Source organism: Ahaetulla prasina, chromosome 6, assembly GCF_028640845.1.
Source record: "Ahaetulla prasina isolate Xishuangbanna chromosome 6, ASM2864084v1, whole genome shotgun sequence".
NCBI lineage: Eukaryota > Metazoa > Chordata > Lepidosauria > Squamata > Colubridae > Ahaetulla > Ahaetulla prasina.
Window position 1 is genome coordinate 58890032 of NC_080544.1, and position 24690 is coordinate 58914721.

Sequence of the window (24690 nt, forward strand, 5' to 3'; positions counted from 1 at the left end):
ATGGTTAGTTTTATGAGCTCAATTATTGGAACTAGGGAAGCCTAAAATAATAATAATAATGATGATGATGATGATGTGAGCCAAGAATCAAAACACTAACAATACTCCTATAGTACTGTTGTTAACTTATACGTAAATGAACCAAACATTTCAGAGTCTCAGTTTAAGTTTACATTACACAATCCCCTCAATAATGCCATTCTAACAGAAAGATCTCATTCCAGTTAAGAAATTGCAATTTAATTCTATTTGTTTTCACTATGTTGCTAATATTCTTTATTAAATATTTAGTCTGCAATCTTTTGTATATATTCAGATTTACCATATATTTAAACTTCTGACAATATAAGCCTCCTTCATTCCTGTTCTTAGTCATTCTGTGACTGCATAGGTATTAGAAGAGAAATTGATGGTCAAGTGTTTGAATATTAAAAAAAAACCTTGATGTTCAGAACCCACCATTACATTCATCAGATATAGCTGGCAAAATTCTTATTTCCTGTTATCCTCATAATAAGACTATAGATAAGACTGAAAAGTAGTAATTTAATCAAAACCAATCAAGAGGAAACAGAACATATCTGAATTTGTGAAACTACAAACCTCAAAATGTTGCTGAACTGTAATTTAGAATATCATTAATGATTTCATACCCCAGCTAGAATACTAGCTCAGCCAAATCTAGAAAAGCACAAATATCTCTCTTCATCATCATCACTACCCAACTCCATGTATACAGATAGCGCGGATTAATTCAATAGGAGAAAAAGTGTTGGCCTTTTCTTTAATCTGCACTTGGTTTATCCATAAAACATTCTCTATATAATATTAAACTTCAAATGTTGTTCAAAATGTTATCCTATTGTCTCTGCTGATTGTTTAAAACTGCTTCTCTGACCATCAATACATTCATTAAAGACTACAGGTAGCTCTCGACTTACAACAGTTTAATGACTGTTTGAAGTTATAACTGAACTGAAAAAAGGGACTTATGACTATTTTTCATGCTATCACTGTAACACCCCATGGGAACATGATCAAAATTCAGATGCTTTGCATCTGACTCATATGAGAGTTACAGTGTCCTAGGGTCATGCAATCAGCTTTGTGACCTTCTGACAAACGAAGTCAATGGGGAAGCCTCACTTAACAACCATGTTATTAACTTAACAACTGCAATGATTCACTTAACAACTGTGGCAAGAAAGGTCGTAAAATAGGGGGAAATCATTTAACTGTCTTACTAGCAAGAGAAATTTTGGGCTCAATTGTGGTCATAAGTCGAGGATTCCCTGTATTTTCTCAATTCAAAAAAAGTTGAAATCTGATTTCTAAGGCTTCGTATTATTTAACGATAATAATGATTATTTTTATATTATTATTAATAATTCTAAGCCTTAGAAATTTGTGATTATTTATCAATATTATTCCATATTATATTCCATATTATTGCAATATTATAGCAATATATTTTCTTACAAAGAACAGAACTACAACTTTCCTAGTTTTTCATTTCAGCTTCCCAGTTTAGCCTATTTCTAAGATTTTGGTGTGGTCTCTCATCCAACTATTAATTAGACCGAACTTTGCTTACTTTTTGTGGGATCATTCAGTCAGTTTAGGTGCTACCATCTGACACCATCATGTTTTACCAGAAAAGCAGCATTTGTCAGATATTCAGTTCAAGAATGGTTTGACCTAGGCTTGTTTTCAGCTGAATGCTTTCACATACAGAACTTGCCCTAGTTAGATAAGCATACTTGCATACTAGGAAGAAGCCACTAAAACACTTACCTGCTATCAACTCAACTTGTTTCCTTATACTCACTGTAGTTTAATTCCAGTGTTTCCTTTTCAAATCCTTCGACTTGAAAAAATGTTTGTGCCCTAACTTTCACGGCCTTAAAGCTGGTGGCTGTTAGTTTTTGCCATAAGTGACATCTGCCCTGAGAAATTCTGGCTTTCAACCACCATATAGTCGCCAAATTCATGTTGATACTGAATTCAGCATTCATTACCAAATGAAACAGCACGGGTATTGTTAAGCAATAATAGGTTTGTTGATAAATCTTCATTAAGTCAAGTATAAAGAAGCCATATGATGGCTTACTGTTAGCTATGAACCAGACCAGATTTTTCATTGTCATACAACTAATTTTATCTAGTATCTTTACATGTTTATAGAAAGAATTGAAAGGCAGTTGGGTGTAATGATTAAGCATCAGGCTAGAAACTGGGAGATCATGAGTTCTAGTTCCACCTTAGGCACAAAATCAGCTGAGTGACCTTGAGCCAGACACTTTTTCTCAGCCCCAGGAAGGAGGCAATGGCAAATCGCTCTTGAAAAACCTTGCCAAGAAAACTGCAGGAATGTCTCTAGGTAGTCACTAAGAATCGGACAAAAATGAATGGAAGACCGGGTTACTTACGGGACCGCCTACTGCCACCAATAGCCTCCCATCGACCTGTGCGCTCCCATAGGGAGGGCCTCCTCAGGGTGCCGTCAGCCAAACAATGCCGACTGGCGGCTCCCAGGGGGAGGGCCTTCTCTGTGGGGGCTCCTGCCCTGTGGAATGAGCTACCTCTGGGGCTACGCCAACTCCCTGACCTCCAGACCTTTAAGCGCGAGCTTAAGACTTTCTTGTTCTATCGTGCAGGGTTGGCCTAATCGCAATTTTAACATGGGTGGTTTTATTAAGGTTTATTTTATATTTTATTCATTTTTAAAATTATTGGGCCAATTTTGAATTAGATTTTTAATAATGTTCTTAACGTTTGTTTCTGTGCGATTTTATCTTGGCTGTAAACTGCCCTGAGTCTTCGGAGAAGGGCGGATGGATGGATGGATGGATGGATGGATGGATGGATGGATGGATGGATAGATAGATAGATAGATAGATAGATAGATAGATAGATAGATAGATAGATAGATAGATAAATAAATAAATAAATAAATAAGAAAAGAAAAGAAAGAAAAATTACTCTGGCTTTTAATCATCTTTATTTGTAGGACAGATGGGCAACATGGCCAAATAACATATGACCAAAGCTATACCATTTCAAGAACTAATTAACATATATTCTTGAAACAGTTCATGAAACAGTTATGAGATGGGAAATTTTATAGCAAAAGCACTTACCCTGTTTCCCCCAAAATAAGACATCCTCTGTTAATAAGCCCAATCGGGCTTCTGAGCACATGGCAATAAGGCCAAGAGCTTATTTCAGGGTTCAAAAAAATATAAGACAGGGTCTTATTTTCGGGAAAACACGCTAAATACTGCTCTATAGTGCTTTACAGCATTCTCTGAGCAATTTACAATGTCAACATATTTTCTCAACAATCTGGGTTCTTTTTTTACCGATCTAGAAAAGATGGAAGGCTGAGTCAACCTTGAGCTGGTTAGGATCAAACTCCTAGCTGTGGGCATAGTTAACCTGCAATACTGCATTCTAACCACTGCTCTACCATGGCTTTTTTATAATTTTCCTGAAATTTTATTTAAACCTTGCTTAACTATCATTCAGTCAGTAACTAAAGTTACAGTGAAAGATACCGTATTTTTCAGAGTATAAGAGGCTCCGGACTATAAGATGTACCTACCTTTTTTGGGGAGGAAAACAAGAAAAAAAATCTGCCTCTGCCTCCCAGCAATTTGCCTCCTTGCAGCAAACAGCCCATTTCAGTTTCAGCTTCAGCACAGCCTGATTAGCACAAGCAGCTGACTGTTGGTTGGATCAGCCTCCCAAGGATCAGCTGTTTCATGCTACAGGGACTGTCATAGCCTATTGCCACCTCCGTTTTCAGCCTCTGCGTGCCCTATTTTCTGCTCCTTCTGGGCAGTGGGGATTGGAATGGGCATTAGGCAATGGCAATCCCTGCAGCCTGAAACAGCTGATCCTCAAGAGGCCGATCCAATCAACAATCAGCCGCTTGTGCTAATCAGGCTGTGCTGAAGCTGAAACGGGCTGTTTGCTGTTTGCTGCAAGGAGGCAAATTGCTGGGAGGCAGAGGCCAAAAGGTGGGGGCTGGCGGGTGGGAGGGGCTACATTTGGTGTATAAGACACACCCAAATTTTCACCCCCTTTTAGTGGGGGAAAAGTGTGTCTTATACTCCAAAAATATGGTAGTTATGCTTGCCCCCAAAGTTACAGCCTTTAAAGTGCCTCACAATCATATGATCAAAATTCAGGAAGGGGAAGAGGAATTTTCAGGGGAGCAGGTATATGGTTTCCAAACTAGTCCAAGATAGACTATAGAACAGGGTTGAAAGGGACCTTGGAGATCTTCCAGTCCAGCCACCTGCTCAATCAGGAGAACTTATATCATTCCGGACAAATGGCTGTCCAACCTATTCTTAAAAATCTCCAGTGATAGAGGACCCACAACTTCCAGAGGTAAGTCATTCCAATGATTAACAGATTTCAGCATACGATTTTTAAAATTTAAGGTTTTAAAATATGTTGCCTTCTAGAACTATTATTCTACCCTGAATAGAATTCAACAAAAACAGCAAGGTATCCATGTAACTTATTAGAACACTGAAGCAGCATTATGTGGGTACTCTTTTGCAAAACAAGTTATTAATCCAAACTCAGCAAACTTGTAGTGTAATATAGTAGCAAACAAAAAGATAGAACAAGAAGCAAATCTCAAAGTCTCTAGGTCTACAATTACAACAGATAAGGAAGAACTCTGTGTTGTAAAAGGCTCTGGGAAAGTTTCTATACAGAGTGGTCTGCACTATGTGTACTAGTTCACAGTTTTAAATTCAAGGCATTTCGAGATAAATTTTTGTAGTAAACTAAGAAATAGAAGGCTTGGGATTTAGAATCATACATGCTGAGAACAGCCAGTTAAAAAAAAGACAAGAAAAAATGCTAATGGTTTTAGTGAAAGCTCAAGCAAATACAGGATCATTAAAATCACTTGTCCAATGGAAGAAAGGCAAGTGAAAAATTGCCCACCAATTTATTTTCAAATTAGATTTTTAACCACACTTGCCATTAATTTCACACCATTTTGGGGTTGATTATAGTTTTATACTATAATTGGAGTGGATAAGTCCACTCTGTGGTACACAGAACCCTATGGTGGCAAGAGGACCTGATGGGCTTCTGTGAAAGACAAAAGACAAAAGACAAAAAAACCTAAATTTGAATGTAGCAAATGTTGCATTGCTTAGAGCTTTGAGTTTTGATCAAAGGTATCAAAGTTCCAAATTCCACAATTGGAAAATCCCAGTATAGATGTTAACAACTGAACAATTTCAGTACCATATTTACTTCAAAGGACTGTTTTCCCATCCATAAATAAGTTATTTTCAAAATGGAGTTGTCTTATATACATTAAGATTATGGATAACAAAGGTAATTTTCTCTGTTCCATTTTCCTTTAATGAGAGGGACTGTCTAAAATCTGGGCATTCTATTTAATATACTAACAGTTCTTGCTCTTTCTGCAAAAAATCACAAAGTAAAAATAAAAATTGGCTTATTTGTACTTTTGTCAGAATAAAGACTATTCTGCATCTCTACTACAATAGTAAATACAATAGAAATTGGCCTTTTCACCTTCTGATACGCCAAACCTTGCACAGAAAAATCTCCCAAATTTTAGAGCCTTGGATGCAAATTGAAGCAAACATATTAACACTCCCTTTACATCAAGAATGTAGAGTGAGGAAAGAAACAGAAACTACTTGTTTGCATTCACCATAATATGATACTTAATGAAACTTTATCAATGCAGGAGTACTTACTGAAGTACTTACTGAAACTAATAATGGTCACCCAATCACTCAGGATGAATATACACAAAAGAATCCAGTAATATAATTATTACTGAACTTTTCATCAGATATTACATTCATATCCTAATTCATATTAAACTTTAATCATATTCATATCAGATATTCCTTAAATTCAGCGGCGGGTTCCAAATCCCATCGCTACTGATTCACTCGTGTGCACATGTGCGCAGGGGGCGTTTCTGTGCATGCGCAGAAGTGTCTGAGCAGGTAGGCGAAGCCTCCCACCGGCACTAGCAGTTCCCCGATCCGGTGCGAACCAGTAACAACCCACCACTGCTTAAACTTTAACCTACATCACCAGTCTCTCAACAACATGTATCCACTCCTATCATTAGATGACAACTAGAACAGGACCAATCCAAATTCTGTTCATAAAACCAAATATCAGGATTTTTTTAAAAAAATACCACTGTATTTACCTGTTAGCATATTATGTGAATTCACTTATTGTGATTTATTTAATAAAACATGTTTAAACAGTGACAAACATAATAGGAGAATCCAATATTCCAGTGGTAGTCAACCTGGTCCCTACTGCCCACTAGTGGGTGTTCCAGCTTTCATGGTGGGCAGTAAGGGTTTTGTCCGATACTGAAGCACTTTCCTTTTTTTTAATTTAATTGACTTTTTAAAAAATTTCATAGCATTATTTAAAAACATTTTCATTAGGTTTTCATAAAATTCCCCGTGACAATTTAAATTTCTGAAAATATACAATTTGTATCGCCCGCACATAACTTTAGTTCACGTTACGTAAGTGAAACTAAATGGTGCTATAGTGCAACCGCAAATAAAAGAACCTCGTCCCAGAATAGCTCACGCATCTCCCCCCACACCACCCAGCTGTAACAGACAAGCAGAGCTGGTAGCCAGTGCCCCCCCCCAACCCAATCCACGATGTGCGAGAGGCATGCACAGATGACAATAGTGGAGCATTACTGTGGAACCGGTGGGCGGTTAGAAAATTTTACTACTAACAGAGATACAAAAGTGGGTGGTGGGTAAAAAAGGTTAACTACCCTTGCAGTATTCCTTATTATTGGGAATAAGAAGTGTCTGGCATTATGCGCAATGCAGGAGTCCGTTGATTAATTTGTAAGTTGCTGGTGTCTTACCGTTAGATGTCTTGCATATTACAAAAAAGGGCTTTAGTCCATACATTCAAAACCACTGATGTTGGAAGGAGGTGTCAAAGCACTGAACTAATTATATTAAGATAAATTAGTAGGACTGCTCTGGTGTTCTGCTTATCTATGGGTGAGTTAATTTCAAGTTGAGGAACATATAGAGATCAACTTGGTTTTGCTACTAGTGTTAATAATGTTACAGTATTTTGCAGAGTCAATCACATAAATGGAAACTTGCAAAGACTGTTTTACACAGAGATTTGTTAGAACAAAAGGCGCAAGAAGTTCTTATAAAATAAAGACAGCATGAGGTATGTTAATGCACAACACAATTTGAATATTAATCTAGAAGCATTTTTTCCATTTAAGGAAAATAACTTTTCTATTTCAGTATGACAGCAAGATAATATTTTAATCCATTCCAAACAATAGCTTACTAAATTTAGGGATCTCTCATTTTGAAATTAAATCCATCTCTACCAGCAGCTTTTCAGAATATATCAGTCTCTGAAAAAAGAATATTAGATATTATGTGTTAATATAGGAGGGAAATACATATTTTTTACAAATTTGACATATCTAAAACAGAATTATATACAATAATTTTTAAACTTGTTATTGCCCAGAAGAAAAATTTTGCAGCCAGAGTATCTTTATTTTAATCAATAATATATTTCACTAATACCACTGAACAACCTAGTATATGGACTGAGAAATAATCCTTCTATGCTTAATAATAATCTTACCCTCTAACAAATGGATTACAGTTTAAGGGAATGAGTAGAAGGACTGAAAAACAAAAATGTTATTTTACATGTATTTGTTACTTTGTTAGTGAATCTATCCTGCCCCCTCATTTTAGTTTCTATAATGTGTGTGTGTGTGTGTGTGTGTGTGTGTGTGTGTGTTTTACATACATACTAATTTATTTAGTTCATATAAATTAAAACAGTCCAAAGTCTTGTACGATAGGTGGCTATATAAATTTGACAACTAAATAAATAAAACCAAAATTTTAAACTGTAAATATAATTATAAATTCAACAAGACTGCTGCAGTGGTATTCTAGAAATTTAAACTATTACTATAATGAGAAAATAGTACTATTTGCTACAGCTTCGTGATTAGATTGCAGTACAATCTCACTAAATTCACTTTTCATAAATTATAAAGGCCAATAAACTAGTATTTTAGATAATACCAAATGGTTATAGGAGATACATAATAGATTACCAAAACATTTTATCCACCAAAACATATTCATTTGAAAATTGAAAAGAAAAATAAAACTAGAGTGAATAGAAAACTAAAAGATGGCTTAACTTTTAAATTGAAAAAGCTAAAGGTAAGTGTTTCAGACTGGCACTATTTGAAATCTAACTAGCAGTTTACTGCCTACAAATCACCAACTGTGCAAAAGTTCAGCTACAGAGTAAGTACCACTTTGAGAAAAGGTTAACCCCAGCAGTAACCTGTTTATCCAAATACTGAACAAATGCTAATCTCAAAATGATGTTGAATTCAACTATCTTCATATATTTTCCCTGCAGCAATTTGATCACAATTATCTTTAGATTGACAACGTACTCTAAACATTCAGAGTGCTTGACCCACTTAAACGCTCAGAAACTAAGCAACAGTATACCTTTCACTATGGCTTCCCAACTTAATTGATCCCAAAGTCCACCCAAACAAGTAGATTTTAGAACAGTTCTAAATGATTCTCAGTACTGGCAGTTTGCAGCTGAAAAGAAATTAATAACAGGAGAGATCCAATAAAATGTGTTTTTCCTCACCAAGCTGGAGAAAAAGTATCATTCAGAAGATGCCATCAGTGATTTCAAATTAATATAACAAGAGACAAGAGAATACATGATGAAATTCATATAAATCACACAGACCAAACTACTTTTTAACAATGTTCATTATTGCAGAGCAGACCTGCTTCCTCTCCCAAAAATCAAACACACTGCATAACTAAGCCAGATGATTTGGACACCTGAGGAAGAAAATACACCTGGCAGTAAAAAGGCACCAATAATAAATTAAATAAATAATAGTTTACAATGCTTTTTGTGACAATCAGAATCAGATATCTAAGCAAACATCTCTCTTTACAGCTAGAGACAATCATGTCAGCAGAATGGTGGTATGCTAGGCTAGCAGTGGAAAATACTAACAATGTTTAAACAGAAGTTTTGGGATCTTAAAAACAAAACTCAGTGACAACTTAACACCAATGTCTGTTAGTAGATATAAATTATTGAAAGACATTTCACAAAATTTGTAGGAAAAAACCTACCTAAAATATTAACATAGTATAAAAGTTATAATATTGGATGACTTCTTTAGTTTTAACTTTCATGCACAGTACAGATACATTGAGGATCCATAACCACAATTCCCAATCATGTGTATGTGCACAAATAATGTTGGCAAAAAGTCAACATTAACCAACATTATTATTGACTTAAAATTTTAACTCAATTTGTATATAAGCATTTACCATGTAAGAGCTCTGTATCATACCCATCTACCAAATATTTTTACTATATAAAACAGAGGCTGTATTATTGCAACTAGTGAATAGTTAACAAATAGTTGTTAAAGGAAACAAAAATTCAAGGAAAGATAACCTGAGATGTAAAACTAATTGCCAATAATAATAAATTCAAGTCTAAGATAAACATCAGATAAGTAAAAGTTCATATATGGCATGATGTATGATGCACATACCAGGCATACATTTCTATAGAAAGAGAATGCTTGTTATTTATTGCTTTAGCCTATACATTTGGATACAATCTGGGCCCATAAATTCCTCTTGTTTCTTGAGATATTAGCAGTCATAGGTGCACATAAAACAGATGAGTCCAGGTTGGAGTCACAATTCAATGTAATATCTGAATACCCACTGGACAATGAAAAACCTAAACTGATCCTTAAACTACATTCAATAACATACATATAAATAGAAATGATGGGAGCTGTAGAGTAAAGTGTATGAATACAAGGAAAATATGTGAAGGCAAGAGAATCAGTTTACTATTCTGAGCTATACCATATAAACACCAAATGTTAAGCACAGAATTTAATATCCCCAGAACTTCATCTTTCATGGTAATAATCAAGTACCTTCCATACTCCTGAAGCTCCTTTTCACATTTTCCTTCCCCACTCCCTTCACCAACCACCATCATCCCACCTTTTTTGAATTCCTCAAGCATGGCATCAAGCTTGGTGTCATTGAAGACAAAGTGCAGTGGGTGGTTATAGAAACGTGTGATGGTCTTGAGTGGAGTGCAATCATCAGGATCCACAAAAGCTAAGTCTTTGACAAAAAGAAGGTCCACAATATTAGAGCGGTCTCCTTCAAAAACTGGGATACGTGTATATCCACTCTCCATGATTTCAGACATAGTGTTGAAATCAAGTACAGCTTCAGCAGTAATCATGAAGCAATCCCGGAGAGGAGTCATTACATCCTCCACAGTTTTGGTGCGCAATTCCAGCGCTCCTTGAATTATATTCAATTCTTCTTTGACTAAATCATTGTAAGGATCAGTGACTCTTAACATTTCAAGTAGCTTCTCACGGTTATAGACAGTACCAATCTCTTGCCCTAAAACACAGTCCAGCAGTTTGCTGACTGGATAAGAGGCTGGAAAGGTCATCATCATAAAGAACTTTGTAAGGAAGATGGTGTTGGCACCCACAGCCAGACCATGCCGGGAACAAATAGCCTGTGGCACAATCTCACCAAAAATGACAATACCAATGGTGGATACTACCACCGCCACCAGTCCAGAACCTGCAATGTCATCGAGCAGGATGGTAAGGGTAGTATTGACCAATACATTACCCAAGAGCAAAGAACAGAGCAAGTAGTTGCCCTGGCGGCGCACAGGCTCAATGCGCTTAGCATAGTTTTTTTCTTTTTCTGTCCCACAATTCTGCACAATACGCAACTCCATAGGATCAAGAGCCATAAGTCCCAGGTTGAGACCACTGAACATGCCAGAAAGACACAACAGGAGGGAGATGAAGATCACCTGAAGCCAGAAGGGTAACAAGAATTTCTTCTCCTCACCTACAATCATCTTGGTGTCCTCACCATCATGATAGATCCAGGTAGTCTCAGTCCAGGGCCCTCCATCGGGACCAATAATGCCAGCTCCACCACCGGGGCTCCCGGCCACACTCCCCGCCCCTCCTAGGATAGCAGGGGAAGATACCGAGGTACACAAGTAGTACGACTTGCTTTTCTCCGTTTTGCGCAACGGCTTGATATCGATCTCGATGATCCCCGAGGTACGGCGGTTGAGGGTGATATGCGGGAGGATGATGATGTCCGACGTCCGGATGCCGCAACGCTGCGGGGCCGACGACATGGAACCCACGGGGACCGGACCGTCTTCTTGTTCAGCTGGCGGCCGCCTGCCTTCCCCATCCCTCCACCGTTCATGCTCGGTGAATGCGATGCGGGACCAGGTCTCGTTATTGATATTCTGCCCGTAGACCCGCAGTTTGACACGAGTTCTCTCGCTCACCCGGAGCACTCCCTTTTCCATAAAGGACACGTCGTCCGTGTCCTCCAGCCGTAACCCTATTATCACCGTTTCCTCCGAATCGGATGCCCCGGGCAACAAGAAGGAGGAGGAGGAGGAGGAGGAAGAGGAGGAAGAGGCGGCGGCGGCGCGAGCGGGCTGCTCTCCCAGGCACCGGCTGAGGAGAATTCCTAGCAGCAGCGGCAGCAGCAGCGGCGACCGCGGTAGCATCCGCGTCTCCCTTTCGCCGCCTCCCCCCGGCCCTGCCATGAGCCTGGGAGCGACCGCGGGGAGCGGCGCGGCCATATTCCAGTAGATAAAGGTCAGTGGTAACCCGGCCACAGTAAACTGAGCGACTTCATTGTGCCAGCGCTTAACGAGAGCCAGTAGCTAAGTCCTCGACGGATGACAAGCGACTGCCGGGCCTGGGCCAGGAGCTGCTCCAACCCCTACCCCGAAGGGGACGGGGAGGGGGCAAGAGACCCGCGCGTGCGCATCAACCAATGAGGTGAAGGCAAGCGAGGCAGCGGAGGGTGCAGATAAAGAACAATCGTCCAATCAGATCGCTCATGAATACAGGGTGGGGACAAGGGCTAGCCGGCCGGTAGGTCGGCCTTCCACTTTTTTTCAGGGTTGGGGGCGGGTGAGGAGAGAAATGCCTGCGCTACACATTGAAGCCGGGGGGAGGTGGTTGTTTTTTTCCCCTTTTCCAGCGAGACCGGTAAGGAGACTCATTCGAATCGGTTTATCCTGAGCTTCTTCCCAGAATCCACGCCTTTTACCGAACCGATGTTAACCCTGCCTATGTTGTTGATCATTAGCCCGCAGGATAGAGCTCGGAGGGAGGGGGGAGGGACATCTCTCTCGGCCTTCTTTCCTGTTAAAAGAGCGCGTGATGCTTGTGTATATCTCAGCTTTAACAAGGAGTCAGCGAAACGCCAATCGGAAGGGAGGACGATGGAGATTGGTCAGAGGATCAGCCAATGGGGCGCAGAGGTTTCTTCCGGAACCGGGCCTCTTAGAGCTCTTTAACCGCGAAACGAACTCTGCTTAAAGATGAACTGTGCTGTGGGCGGCTTATTGCTCGACGCTGCGCTGTATTTGTGCCTACGACCTTCCCCTCCTCTTCGTTTCCCATCCGAATTTTCCTGGCCGCGTTTTGCTCTCGAGAAATACTTTCTTGCGGCTTTTCGTTCTTCCAGTTTTCTTGTTTTTTCAGCAGAAAGGTTTACCAGCACGAGTTGTGCTGCCCGACAGCCAAAATCCTAATACCTAAGTTAGGAAGCTTGCTAATTGACCTGTTCTTTAGCTTTAACTGTAGGACAATTCAAAGGCAGCGACTGGTGGATTTCGCTTCGTTTTATTGTCCAACTTCAAGTTTCCCCGCTCAAAAGGTGCTCTGTGCCAGGAAACTAGAGCTATTTCTATCCCCAAAGAGCCAATCTATCAGGCAGAGGAGCAGTGGGAGAAAGAAGCACGATTGGCACACTCAGTGTGTCCCCCTGCTTGATTATTTGTGGTCTCATTTCCTGTCACAATAACCTGTCAGGTGAGGTGTTGATTAGAGTTTACCAGAATTCAGGAGCCTGGTAGACCCATGGTCGTCAGCAGTGGCTATTCAAATGATTGAGTTATAGAATAGAATAGAATTTTTACTGGCCAAGTGTGATTGGACACACAAGGAATTTGTCTTGGTGCATATGCTCTCAGTGTACATAAAAGAAAAGATACGTTCATCAAGGTACAACATTTACAACACAATTGATGGTCAATATATCAAGATAAATCATAAGGATTGCCAGCAACAAGTTATAGTCATACAGTCATAAGTGGAAAGAGATTGGTGATGGGAACTATGAAGTGACACTTCATAGGCAAGGTGGAGGGATTATGAGGAGGGGCTTCCTATAATCCTATTCCACACTCCTGGGCTGAGCTGTGATCTGTCACCTAAATGAGAAGGAAAAACTGGCAGAACTCAAAAAATTTTTACCCCAACTCCCAGTTGCTGACAATAAGTAACTGCTACAAAGGAATCAGTGCCTTGTGTTCTACAATATCCAGATGTATTTCATGGAATACACAAAATGACACACTTGTAACTACCACAAAGTAATAAAACCAGAAAGTACCCCCATATGCAGAGGCATTAAAAGCATACAATGCCTTCATTTTGGATAGAACCAGAAAAGTATAGCTGATAAAACATGACTGTTATTACTAGTTTAAATCAACCATTTATGCAAACATCACTATTTTAAAAAAACAACACAGGACCACCAATGTTTCAAAATGCATGAAAAGATAGTGTCCACTGCAGCTGAGAGCAGATCCTAGCCCTAACTTTGTCATGCCAACATAGTGAATCACTGTAGAACATATGTTCTGCAAAAAATGTGTTGGAAGAAGAGGAAAGACACTACTTTAATCCTAGGACAACTGTCTCCAAATATAAACTGAGAAGACCTCTTCCATGAAGCCATGTCCACCAAAACAGTTTTTCTTTATGTCACAGAAGGACAGCAGGAGAAATTCTGTGGCTAAATTCACGTTAAGCTGAATATGGTATAAATTAAAGCACCTACCAAAGTTTATAAACCAAATAGCATTCATAAAATACCCCAAGGGAAAACCATAAGAAAATAATAGAATTGGAGTATGGAAATATATGTGTAGTAGGAGATTTTAATGCAATTGTGGATGCAGAATTGGACTATAAAACTAGAAAAGTAAATAAAAAGGCTAGGAAGACACTCCCAAAAGTTTTTCTTAAAATGGCAGAACAATTTTCTTAAAATGGCAGACAATAAGGGGCGTGCATAAGAGCACAAAAGTGCCTACCGTTCCTGTCCTATTGTTCCCTTCATTATATCAAATTGATATAGTTGATGCATATTTTTTACATATATATATATATATTTTCTTCAAAACATGTTGTTTTATCTATGACAATTGTTTGTCTGTTGTGACAAAAATAAATAAATAAATAAAAAATAATAATTGGGTATTCAAGATGTATAATGCGATGTACATCCCAAGAAAAAGCAATATTCATTTTATTCAAATTGGCATATGTCTTGGTAAAGAATAGATATGATATGGATGACAGCTAAACTAAGATCTAGTGTACAAGAAATAGACATAGAACAGTGGTAGTCACCTGGTCCCTACCACCCACTAGTGGGTGTTCCAGTTTTCATGGTGGGCGAAAGGGGTTTTGTCCGATACTGAAGCACTTTCCTTTTTTTTAATTTAATTGACTTTAAAAACATTTTCATTAGGTTTTCATAAAATTCTCCATGACAATTTAAATTTCTGAAAATATACTATTTGTATGGCCCACGCATAAGTTTAGTTCACATTACGTAAGTGAAACTAAATGGTGCTATAGTGCGACCAACAAAAGAGCCTCGTCCCAGAATAGCTCATGCATCTCCCCCCACACCACCCAACTGTAACAGACAAGCAGAGCTGGTAGCCGGCGTCCCCCCCAAACCCAATCCACGATGCGCGAGAGGCATGCGCAGATGATGATACACTTTATAAATCAACATTACTGTGGAACCGGTGGGCGGTTAGAAAATTTTACTACTAACAGAGATACAAAAGTGGGCAGTCGGTATAAAAAGGTTGACTACCTCTGCCATACATCATTACTTATTGCTGCATAATAAACTTGTATTTTGATATATGGACTCCAATGAATTTCAGAAAGAGTTGCAGATTATAATTGAAGGTCAGCTGCATCGTCCTGCTGAGACCCAAGTCACTGTCTGGAATAGGGGGACAACAGAGGTTTTAGAAAGGATTGTACCCAAGCCACTTCTCCTGACTCATGGATCTTATTATGCCCCATGGTATATGGAGGAATTGAGAGAGATGAAATATGTTAAGAGGCATCTCAGGCATTACTGACAAAAGATGAAGAAAAATCTTGACTGAACATAGATATTAAGGCCCATCTCATAACTATTCATGTGGCAAACCAGAATGACTTCTCTGCAGAAATTGCATCTGCAAATTACTTAGCAACCCTCTGTAAGATGACCTGGTTCCTTCTGAATAAAGAGGACTTAATTGTCTATCTGCAGGGGCACACTGAGGAATTGCTGATTTTCTAGAAGTTTGGCCACTTAATGAGAAGGAAGGACTCACTGGAGAAGAAACTAATGCTGGGAAAGATTGAGGGAAAAAAGAAGGGGACGACAGAGAATGAGGTGGCTGGAGTCACTGAAGCAGTAGGCGTGACCTTAAATGGACTCCAGAGGATGGTAGAGGACAGGAAGACCTGGAGGAACGTTGTCCATGGGGTCGCGATGGTCGGATACGACTTTGCAACTAACAACAACAAAAGCCACTCTGATGCATTTCCTGTTAGATACTAGTGTGGACACAGGTACAGGGAAATGCCTATGGCCTTGCCCAGTTATCTGACAATGATTTCACCTGTTGCTCCTGAGGAAATGGCAGGATTCTAGGGAATGTGTTTTAGACCCACATCCCCAGGCTGTTTTAGACCCACATCCCCAGGCTGGTAAAAGTCTCCTGGCAGGTGATGTATGGGTGATTAATGTGTCTTTAGATGAGGGGGATGATGCCCCAGCCTTTTAAGGAGGCTGTGGTTCAGCCCTTCTTAAGAAGCCATTGCTAGATCCCATCCTAATGGTCAATTTTTGTCCTATCTCCAATCTTTCCTTTCTGGGAAAGGTTGTTGAGAAGGTGGTCATGCTGCAGCTCCAGGAGATCCTGGATGAAATAGATTATCTGGACTCCTTTCAGCCAGCATTCAGGCCTGGTTACAGGTCAAAATTGTATTGGTTATGCTTTTTATTGATCTCTGATGGGAAGAAGATGTAGGTAGTGTGCCCACCCTTGTTTTACTTGACCTCTCCATGGCCTTTGTTATAATTGACAATAGTATCCTGGAATGATCCCAGGTTTGGGAGTCAGGGGCACTGTGTTGTCCTGGTTCGTTTTCTTCCTCCAAGACCATTTGTTTAGCATTTCTCAAAATATACCTATCAACTTTGCCTCTGTTTTTGCTTCTTTCTGTGCAAGCCCACAACAAACATGCCCGATAATAAGAGTTTTTATGGCATTACCATTTTGCGTAAGTCTGCTCAGATTAAAAACAACAACACAATCGCCCTTCTAAGTGTTTTGACTTGTGGCAAATGTGTGGTTTTAAAAAGACCCCAGTTCAAAACTGCTTTCAAAAGGTATATACTGCTAAATAAATATTTTATCATATTTTATTGTTGTATGCCATCCAGAGGTACTTTTTATGAGGTGGGCAGCTGTACAAATTTGGTGAATGAATAAGTAAGTAAGTAAAGGAAGGAAGGAAGGAAGGAAGGAAGGAAGGAAGGAAGGAAGGAAGGAAGGAAGTTAGGTCGGTCTACTCAGGATGTTTTGATAACATTTTTCAGCATTTACTTCACAAATATGATGATAGAAATATACTGTCAGAAAGTTCTGTTCTGTTTCCTGCTGTTGGGGTTGGTTGTTTCCTTTCTCCAATTTGGTTATCATGGCAGCATGTCTCCCTCTGCTGTCAATATTAAAAACCAATAGCACTGTGTCAGTAAGATTGTACAGAAGTAAATATTTGGTCCAGTAAGGTTTAGGACTGCAGTTTAAATCATCATCAATGCAAGTACTAGGTCTTTTTGCAAAGAAATTTTCAAGATTCTTCTACCTCTCTTACCTCAGTTTTAAACTCCTAGAAGTTTTACTTTATAATGGCAGTCAAAACCCCAATACAGAGCGAAAAGAAATTGAGCACTCATCATGCCTAGGTATACTGTGTATACAAGGAAGAGGGGTATGAATGCCAAATTTTTGCAATTCTATCATTATCATCCACCATATGCAGAGGGAGAATGTATGCAGTAGAGAACCTCTATGGGATTCAAAATTCTAGAAATCAAGATATGAGCACCCTTTTTATTGCCCACCCAGTGTTTGGAATAGAACCCACAGCTTGTCATTCAAATGGCAAACATATCTTACCTTTTTAGCATTCTGGAAGGCTGTGATGACCTGGTTCTTCCCCCAAGCACTGGGATAGGACAGAGAATGAAACTGTTTGGTCCGGTGCCTGGAGGGAAGGGTACTTCTGTTTTTATTCCAATAACGGCCTTGAAATTTAAGAGGCCCAAAAAGCAAAATGTTATGAGCATTACATACATGTCTGAAATCAATACAGCCTACTAGTATTTAGAAAGTTGTAGCAACTTTCAACATGCTGCCCTTTGGCCATGCTTTCCTGAAATAATTTACAACTTTTCTGATTTGAATTATAAACAGAACAAATCCAGAAACAGATATAAACACTTAAGAATGTGGTTTTCAAGGATAGCGGTTTCTGGAGAACATTCCAAGAACTTTTATCAGCCTCTTGCACACAGTTATGTTACTGCTCTCAGTCTGGGGTCACCCAGGTTCAAGTCCATCCTTATCCATGGAAACTCTAATCCCATCCTGAGAGTACCAAAGCTGTAATGGGATAAACATTTAGAGAGATCCCATGTAAAATGCCTTGAGTTCCTGGAACAAAACAGGAGAAAAACCTAACAAATAAATATACCAATAAAGTTTGACAACGCTTCTCGGTCTAATGAAGGAAATAGGCAGTAGAGAAAGGATTATCTTTGCAAGGAGAAAGCTGTTATTGGGAACAACCTGTTCTTCCTAAATTGCTCAAAACAGGTAGAGCAACATTAGCCTTAGTCACTCTTTTCCATTACATGTTCTAAAAAAACAAAATAGTTGGAATTTTTGCTTGATATAGGACAATGCTCACATATATAAATCTATATGAGGGCATGGCGATTAAGGTCTTTATTCAGGTTTATTCATTCATTGTCCATGAGTGCTTTTTAAACTTCAATTGTACTCTTGCTTAAGCAAATTTCAAACTGATAAAAAATTAAAAATTAAAACCACAATTTTCTAGTAAGTTAAATGTGTGCTATGAAGATAAAGACTTGTTTGCAATCAGGCTGAGTTACTTTTTAAGAAGTGAAAATATGCAGCAGTGTTGTTGCTTTCTTATCAGTGATTTTATGAGGTTCTACAATAAAGTAATTAAAAATTAACTCTAACAGGCTTCAGGCACAATGCTTCCTGCTTTTTATATGACCCCCTGCTTCTCATTTGACATTTCTTTACTGCACTCTCTTCCTGGGGATTAGACATTTAATATTGATAAAATGACATAATATAAAAATAGCTTCACAGCATATAATTCAGGGTTTTCATGAGATCAAAACATTATATGTCAAATAGTATCATTTGTCAAATGAGATGTTTTGTTTTAATGTCCAATAAAAACCCTTTGAAATGTCCATTTCGTTTTTTAAAGGTAAAAGTAGTGGATTAATTATATTTTCAAGGCATTTAGTTATTTATACTTCTGGTCTGACCACTAAAATACCCATGTAAAATATGAAAGGATTTTCCATGTGTACATGTCAAAACTGCCACATATATATTTAATTCAATAGTCATTCCAAACTTTTTTTTTCTTTTTTTTTTTATTTGCAAAATTTTTTTTATTTTTTTTATTTTTCCATAATAATTCCCACAATTTGACCAGTGTACAATACAATCACTTATCCAACAATCAGTCCTATACTCAAATTATACTCAATCAGGGCTGCTCGACTGCCACTCCCCCCTTTAATCCATTCTTCCCTTCTCATCCTTCTTAAACTTCCCCCACCACCTTCTCCTCACTTTTCTACTTCCCCTCCTCTTTCCCACTTCTCACTACCATCCTTTCTAACCCTCTATCTTCTCCTTCTTCTCCTCCTCCTATCCTTTCTTCTCCTCCTTCTTTCCTCCCTACCCACCTACCTACCTACTTTCTTCCTTCTTTACTCCTCTTTCCTTACCCTTTCCTTCGGGAGTGTTTGCCGAGCAGTCCCGACATTACACCATTCCAACTTGTTTAATTCTACCATTATTCCTGTACAATGGCAACCAATCAATTTATAGTCTTCCCTTCCCGCCTCCTTCCCCGAGACTTCCCAGAACAGAATACAGGGTATTGTAACTAACAAACATAATCTAAAATATAACATAAAACATATTCCATTTCACACCATCACACTATCACTTAAACTAATACATAATAATTCCTAACTTCACTCAAAAACTAATTGATATTTTTTAATCTGATACTTATTTTGAATATAATCAATCCACTTCCTCCATTCCAAAATATATTTTTCTTGTGTACAGTCTTTCAAGTAGGCAGAAATTTTTGCCATTTCTGCTAAATTTGATACTTTACTAATCCATTCTCCAATTGTAGGTAAGTCTTCTTTCTTCCAATATTGTGCAATCAATAATCTTGCAGCAGTTATTAAATTCAGAATCAGTTTTGTCTCTATAACAGTGCAATCTGAGATTATTCCTAATAAAAAGAACTGTGGAACAAACTTGATCTTCTTTTTCAAAATGTTCTGCATAATCCACCATATTTTAATCCAAAAGGCTTTAACTTTTTTGCAAGTCCACCATATATGATAATAGGTAGCATCCTCACAATCACATCTCCAACAACCTTCTTTAACTTCTTTATTTCCAGTTTGAATTTCTAACATCTGTTTTTTCATCTCTGACATTTCTTCTGTAATTAATTTGAACTTATCCTCTATCTGGGAAGTTTGCCAATTCATAGCATCGTTAAGAGATTCTTTCATAAATTCTTTCAGGTTATCCTGAAGTGCTTCCAAATTTAGTGATTTTGTATCTGCTGTATGTGCTGGAGAGACTCCCGGTGTTAATGTTCCTGGGGTTTTTGTAGCAGTTGACTTTAATTGTTTTGCTGCCATCTCTTAAAATTTCTCTTTAACTTAATATTACGTATAAACCTTTTAAGTCTTTTTTTTTTCCAGTCTCAGTATCTCTTCTCCCTTCTCATTACAATGTTTAAAAAAAAATTTCCAGCTGGCCTTCAGCAATAAACAACAGACAGTGAGACTTGTAACACTTTCGTTTTCAACTGTGTAGCTCATTGAAGAACGATCGCCATTTTCACTTTGAAGTCAAATCCAAAACTTAAAAAAAAAAATAACAGGGAATTGATTGATTACTTGCTTTTATAATTAGAGCTCTCCTGTTTCTGTTCAGTCCGGTATTATCTTCTTTAAGTTAAAATTGGTCCCGCTAATATTACGATAAACCTTTTAAGTCTTTTTTTTTTAAATCAGTCTCAATATCTCGATCTTCTCCTTCTCATTACAATGTTTAAAAAAATTTCCAGCTGGCCTTCAGCAATAAACAGTAGACAGAGAATTGTAACACTTTCGTTTTCAACTCGTAGCTCATTAAAGAACGATCGCCATTTTCACTTTGAAGTCAAATCCAAAACTTAAAAAAAAAAATAACAGGGAATTGATTGATTACTTGCTTTTATAATTAGAGCTCTCCTGTTTCTGTTCAGTCCGGTATTATCTTCTTTAAGTTAAAATTGGTCCTGGAAGTTGGTCGCGGCAATTAGGTCTGCCGGAGCAGGAAAAAAGCCTCAGATCTGGAGCACTTTGAAGTTCTGAGGGGGCTTAACCCTTCGAGCCCCCTGGTATCTTCCAGGAGCTCTAGGGAAGCTCTACCTCTGCTTCTTTTTGCTCACCACCGCTTCTTCTCCCGAAGAGGGGGATTTCCGAACTGCTGGACAGCTGATTGTCGCTGTCTTAGCAGTCCAACATGATCCAGAGGTTGGTGACCAGAAAGATCACCTCCATTGCCAACGGAGCCAACCAGGAAGTCCAATAGTCATTCCAAACTTTTGAAAAGCAAAGGGGAGCTGTGTGCAAGACCCTCAGATGATCCACTTAGCTTTACCAAGGTTGAGCTTAAGCCTGTCCCTCTCCATCCAGGACCCATGCTGCCTCCAGACATTAACAAAACATCTTGGCAGCATCACTTGGCTGGTGCAGGGTGGAGAACTTTAACTGATTATTACTAGCACAGTGGTGATATCTAACCCTGTGCTGATGCCATTCTCTTTTAGTTAGTCTCATGTAGACATCTTTCCCTGCTTTTCCTTGCTTTTCCCTATTACCAGCTCTGACACATAATCCCTCTGAATCTTGATTCCATCACATCATCAGCAATTTATCCTGTTTAATTCAATGATGTATAATTTTAAAGTAGAATTTGAGACTTTTATACCTATAATGGACTTCAATCATGTTGGTACTCCATAAAAGGAGAAAAAGCAGACTTGTTCTCTGTCTCCTTTCTATTTAATTTGGCTCCTGAGGCATCAAGACGAAATGGTAAATCAATTCCATGTACCACAAATCCCGCATATTTCTTCATGTGCCATAGTAAGCGAAAAATCCTAATAATAGCTGCCTGCTTCTTATTAGCAGCTGCTATTACTGCAATAATTTCTATGCAATTAATTTTTACTCTGGGTCCTCTATGTTCAAATGTTGTATCTGCAAGTGGCTGTGTGTTATCTATATTGTATCGTACTAAATATTCAGAAGGCTAGGGAACACTTTGCTTGTCTGACCTTTGCCTTGATAGCAGCTCTTCCTATCCTCCAAGGCCATTCCCAATTCCTTCTGTACAAACAGGCCAATGAGAAATAAGTAGCTACGACCTGCTTATTTTTGTTGGAAAAAAGAACTTTCCAGTAGTGCAGTGAACAATTGAATGCTCTGCTGGATCTCATAGTGAAGGATGTGTGTTTTTGTTTTATTTTTTATGTATAATGTACACTGAAGATGGCATTTAATTTCATGGTACGAGGTGCAATGACAATGAAGTAAACTAAACTAAACTACTGGTAAACTAAACTAGTATCCTGGAAGACATGTATGATTGGCTGAAATTAACCCCAATACCATTTCTACTAACAAAATGAGGAATATATAGCTATTATTTTCCTCAGAAAATGTGCCAATTATCTCTTGTTTTCCTCACTGCAGCAAAACACGAATTCATATGACACACCTACACAAGCTCTTCGTCTATCCTTTCTCTTCTTAGCTCAGTAAATCAGTGAATGCCTGGACAAGCTTTTTTTTTTTTTTTGCATATTTTCAGAAGGATCTTCTGGAATAGCCCTAAACTGCAAACAAAATTCCTTCTCTCTAAGCTTAAGCATAGCCAAATTACCCAACCCTTTCTCTAGTTCCAAGTGCCTTGTTTTTCTCTAAAAAGTCTAACCTATTGAACCGACTTGTTCAATTTCCCCTGAAATCTTAGCCAGTCTTTTATGCAAACTTTTTTCCACAGTCTCAAACTCAGCTTCTCGAGATTTTTACCCAAATCATCAAGATTGCTTTCATCAGATTCAATAGGATAAATAGCTATTCGTTTGTGGGGGAAATGACCATGGGTAAATTTGTATACATTACAGACAAAATGGACAAATTCTCCACCTGAAGGCTGCCAATTCTGGTTCTGGTATGCATTTTTATTATGAAAATTCTATTTTTTAAAAATAAATGTAATACACAACATACATTTTTTAAATCTATCATAAAATGAATTTTTAATTCACTATTTAGGAATTAATTTTAAATATCTTAAACTTTGGAATTGAAGAACAAAGTGATGTTATATAACATAAATTGTTGATTAAACCACTAAGTAATCACTGGTTTCATTTCTGTGAAAGTCTAAAGAGCAAAATGTTGCTCACTTGTTCAGATGCTTGGAGATATGATAATGCTTTAGACTGGGCAGAAGTATAATCTGTTTATTATTCCTTTCTCTCCCTCTTGTAATCAGTCTTTTGCTGTTTTATGCTAGTCAGAAAAATGTAAATAGTGTTGCAGAGCAGATATCACAAATCTACACACAATACAATCCTAAATAAAATTACAGGATTAATTCTTATTAATTAATATTGTCTCTGTTTACCAAGACTATCTTTTAAATTTGTCTAAGAGGTATAACTAATTCATATGTACATATATTTTTGCCAGTTCTTTAAACTATATGTTATGGCTACCAGATCCCAGCTGGACTGCTACAAAAAGGCACCTAAATTGTCAGCTATTTGCTACCATCTGATGGGTCATCGGGATTGTTGTAGGCCTTTCTGGTAGGCCTGCTCTGCATCTGATTCCTATGATACAATCCATTAATTGACATAGTAAAATGCAAAATTTGAAATTATATCAGTAATATAAACAGTATTACATCAATCACAGTACAGTTTCATTAGCAAACAATTACTGGATCACATACTTTGATTTCATCAATTTATTTAACCCAGTAAACCATGATTTACAAACCACAAGGGTGCACACCATATAGGCTGAAAACCAGATAAATTACATTATGACTTGGCCTCCTGATGACAACCTAGGACAACTGTATGTAGTTTTGCCTGTAGAGGCTGCATCACATTCTGTATACTATACTGTGTAAACCACAACTTCAGAAGTAGTAAAAAAGTATTATCATCCCTTATTACTGCAAAACATGCAAAAGAAAAGCTATGGGAAAATGTCCTATCCTTTGAGGATATAAAAGCTACAATGTCTGATTTAGGCAACTAAGGTTTAGACTTAACCACAAAGTCAGGAAAGGTGAAGAAAGTTTTTTTTTTTTAATTCTTGGCTTTGACTTTCTAACACAAATGTAGATGATCTGGCATTTAGGAATGGCCTTTTTACCAATGCAGGCTTAAAGGAAATACGGATAAAACTGTCCAGGAATCTCAACAGGAATTTGAAGACCTGCAGTAAGGCTTCATGTCTTTTTAATGAAGCTGGTTTTTACAGGCATCAGCACTTTCTTTCTTACTCTATAGAACATCTTTGATGCCACAAGTAATTAGAGGAAATATCTCAGCTAGAATATTTTCAGAAATATGTTTGAATACCAGTGAAAGGAAGAAAGAATAGAAGACAAAGTCTATTTAGAGATTCGCTTTATATTTTTCTGATTTCAATATCAAATGGGTCTTTATTCTGTCCTTTCCTGTATTATTAATCAGCTACACACTTTTGGAGGAGAAAAAAAACTTAAACTTTCAAAAATATACCAAACTTGACACCATCAGCTTGATTGCTCTTATTTTGCAATCCAGCTAAGTGATACTGTATGAGGACAGGAATGGAGATATAAATCTGGATATGATCAGCATATTGATGATACCTCACTCCCAAACCTTGGATCACCTCATCCAGTGGCCTCATCTACATTTTAAAATAGGAGGAGAGAGCC

General features: G+C 38.1%; 1 protein-coding gene and 1 long non-coding RNA gene across 10 annotated transcripts in view; both read right to left on the reverse strand.

Annotated features, from left to right (window-relative positions):
• Nucleotides 1-12046, reverse strand: part of CNNM2 (cyclin and CBS domain divalent metal cation transport mediator 2) — a 134067-nt gene extending 122021 nt beyond the window's left edge. For 2 of the 9 annotated variants that reach the window (XR_009155781.1, XR_009155782.1), the window contains exons 1-2: nt 10146-12044; nt 7378-7447 (exon numbers count right to left, since the gene is read on the reverse strand). Coding sequence is in view for 5 of the 9 variants with exons in the window: in XM_058188693.1 (XP_058044676.1) it covers nt 10076-11793 (1718 nt within the window). In the remaining 4 variants the exon portion in view is untranslated. Of the gene's footprint in view, nt 1-7377; nt 7448-8736 lie in introns of all 9 variants that reach the window. The other 7 variants (XR_009155779.1, XM_058188689.1, XR_009155780.1 and 4 more) reach the window with 6 other exon arrangements.
• A 4679-nt stretch (nt 12047-16725) lies between these two features.
• LOC131201106 (uncharacterized) lies at nt 16726-19291 on the reverse strand. The gene is made up of 2 exons (XR_009155786.1): nt 17500-19291; nt 16726-17038 (listed from the first exon to the last, which is right to left on the reverse strand). It is a non-coding gene; the product is annotated as an uncharacterized LOC131201106 (long non-coding RNA).
• Nucleotides 19292-24690: the final 5399 nt, after the last annotated feature.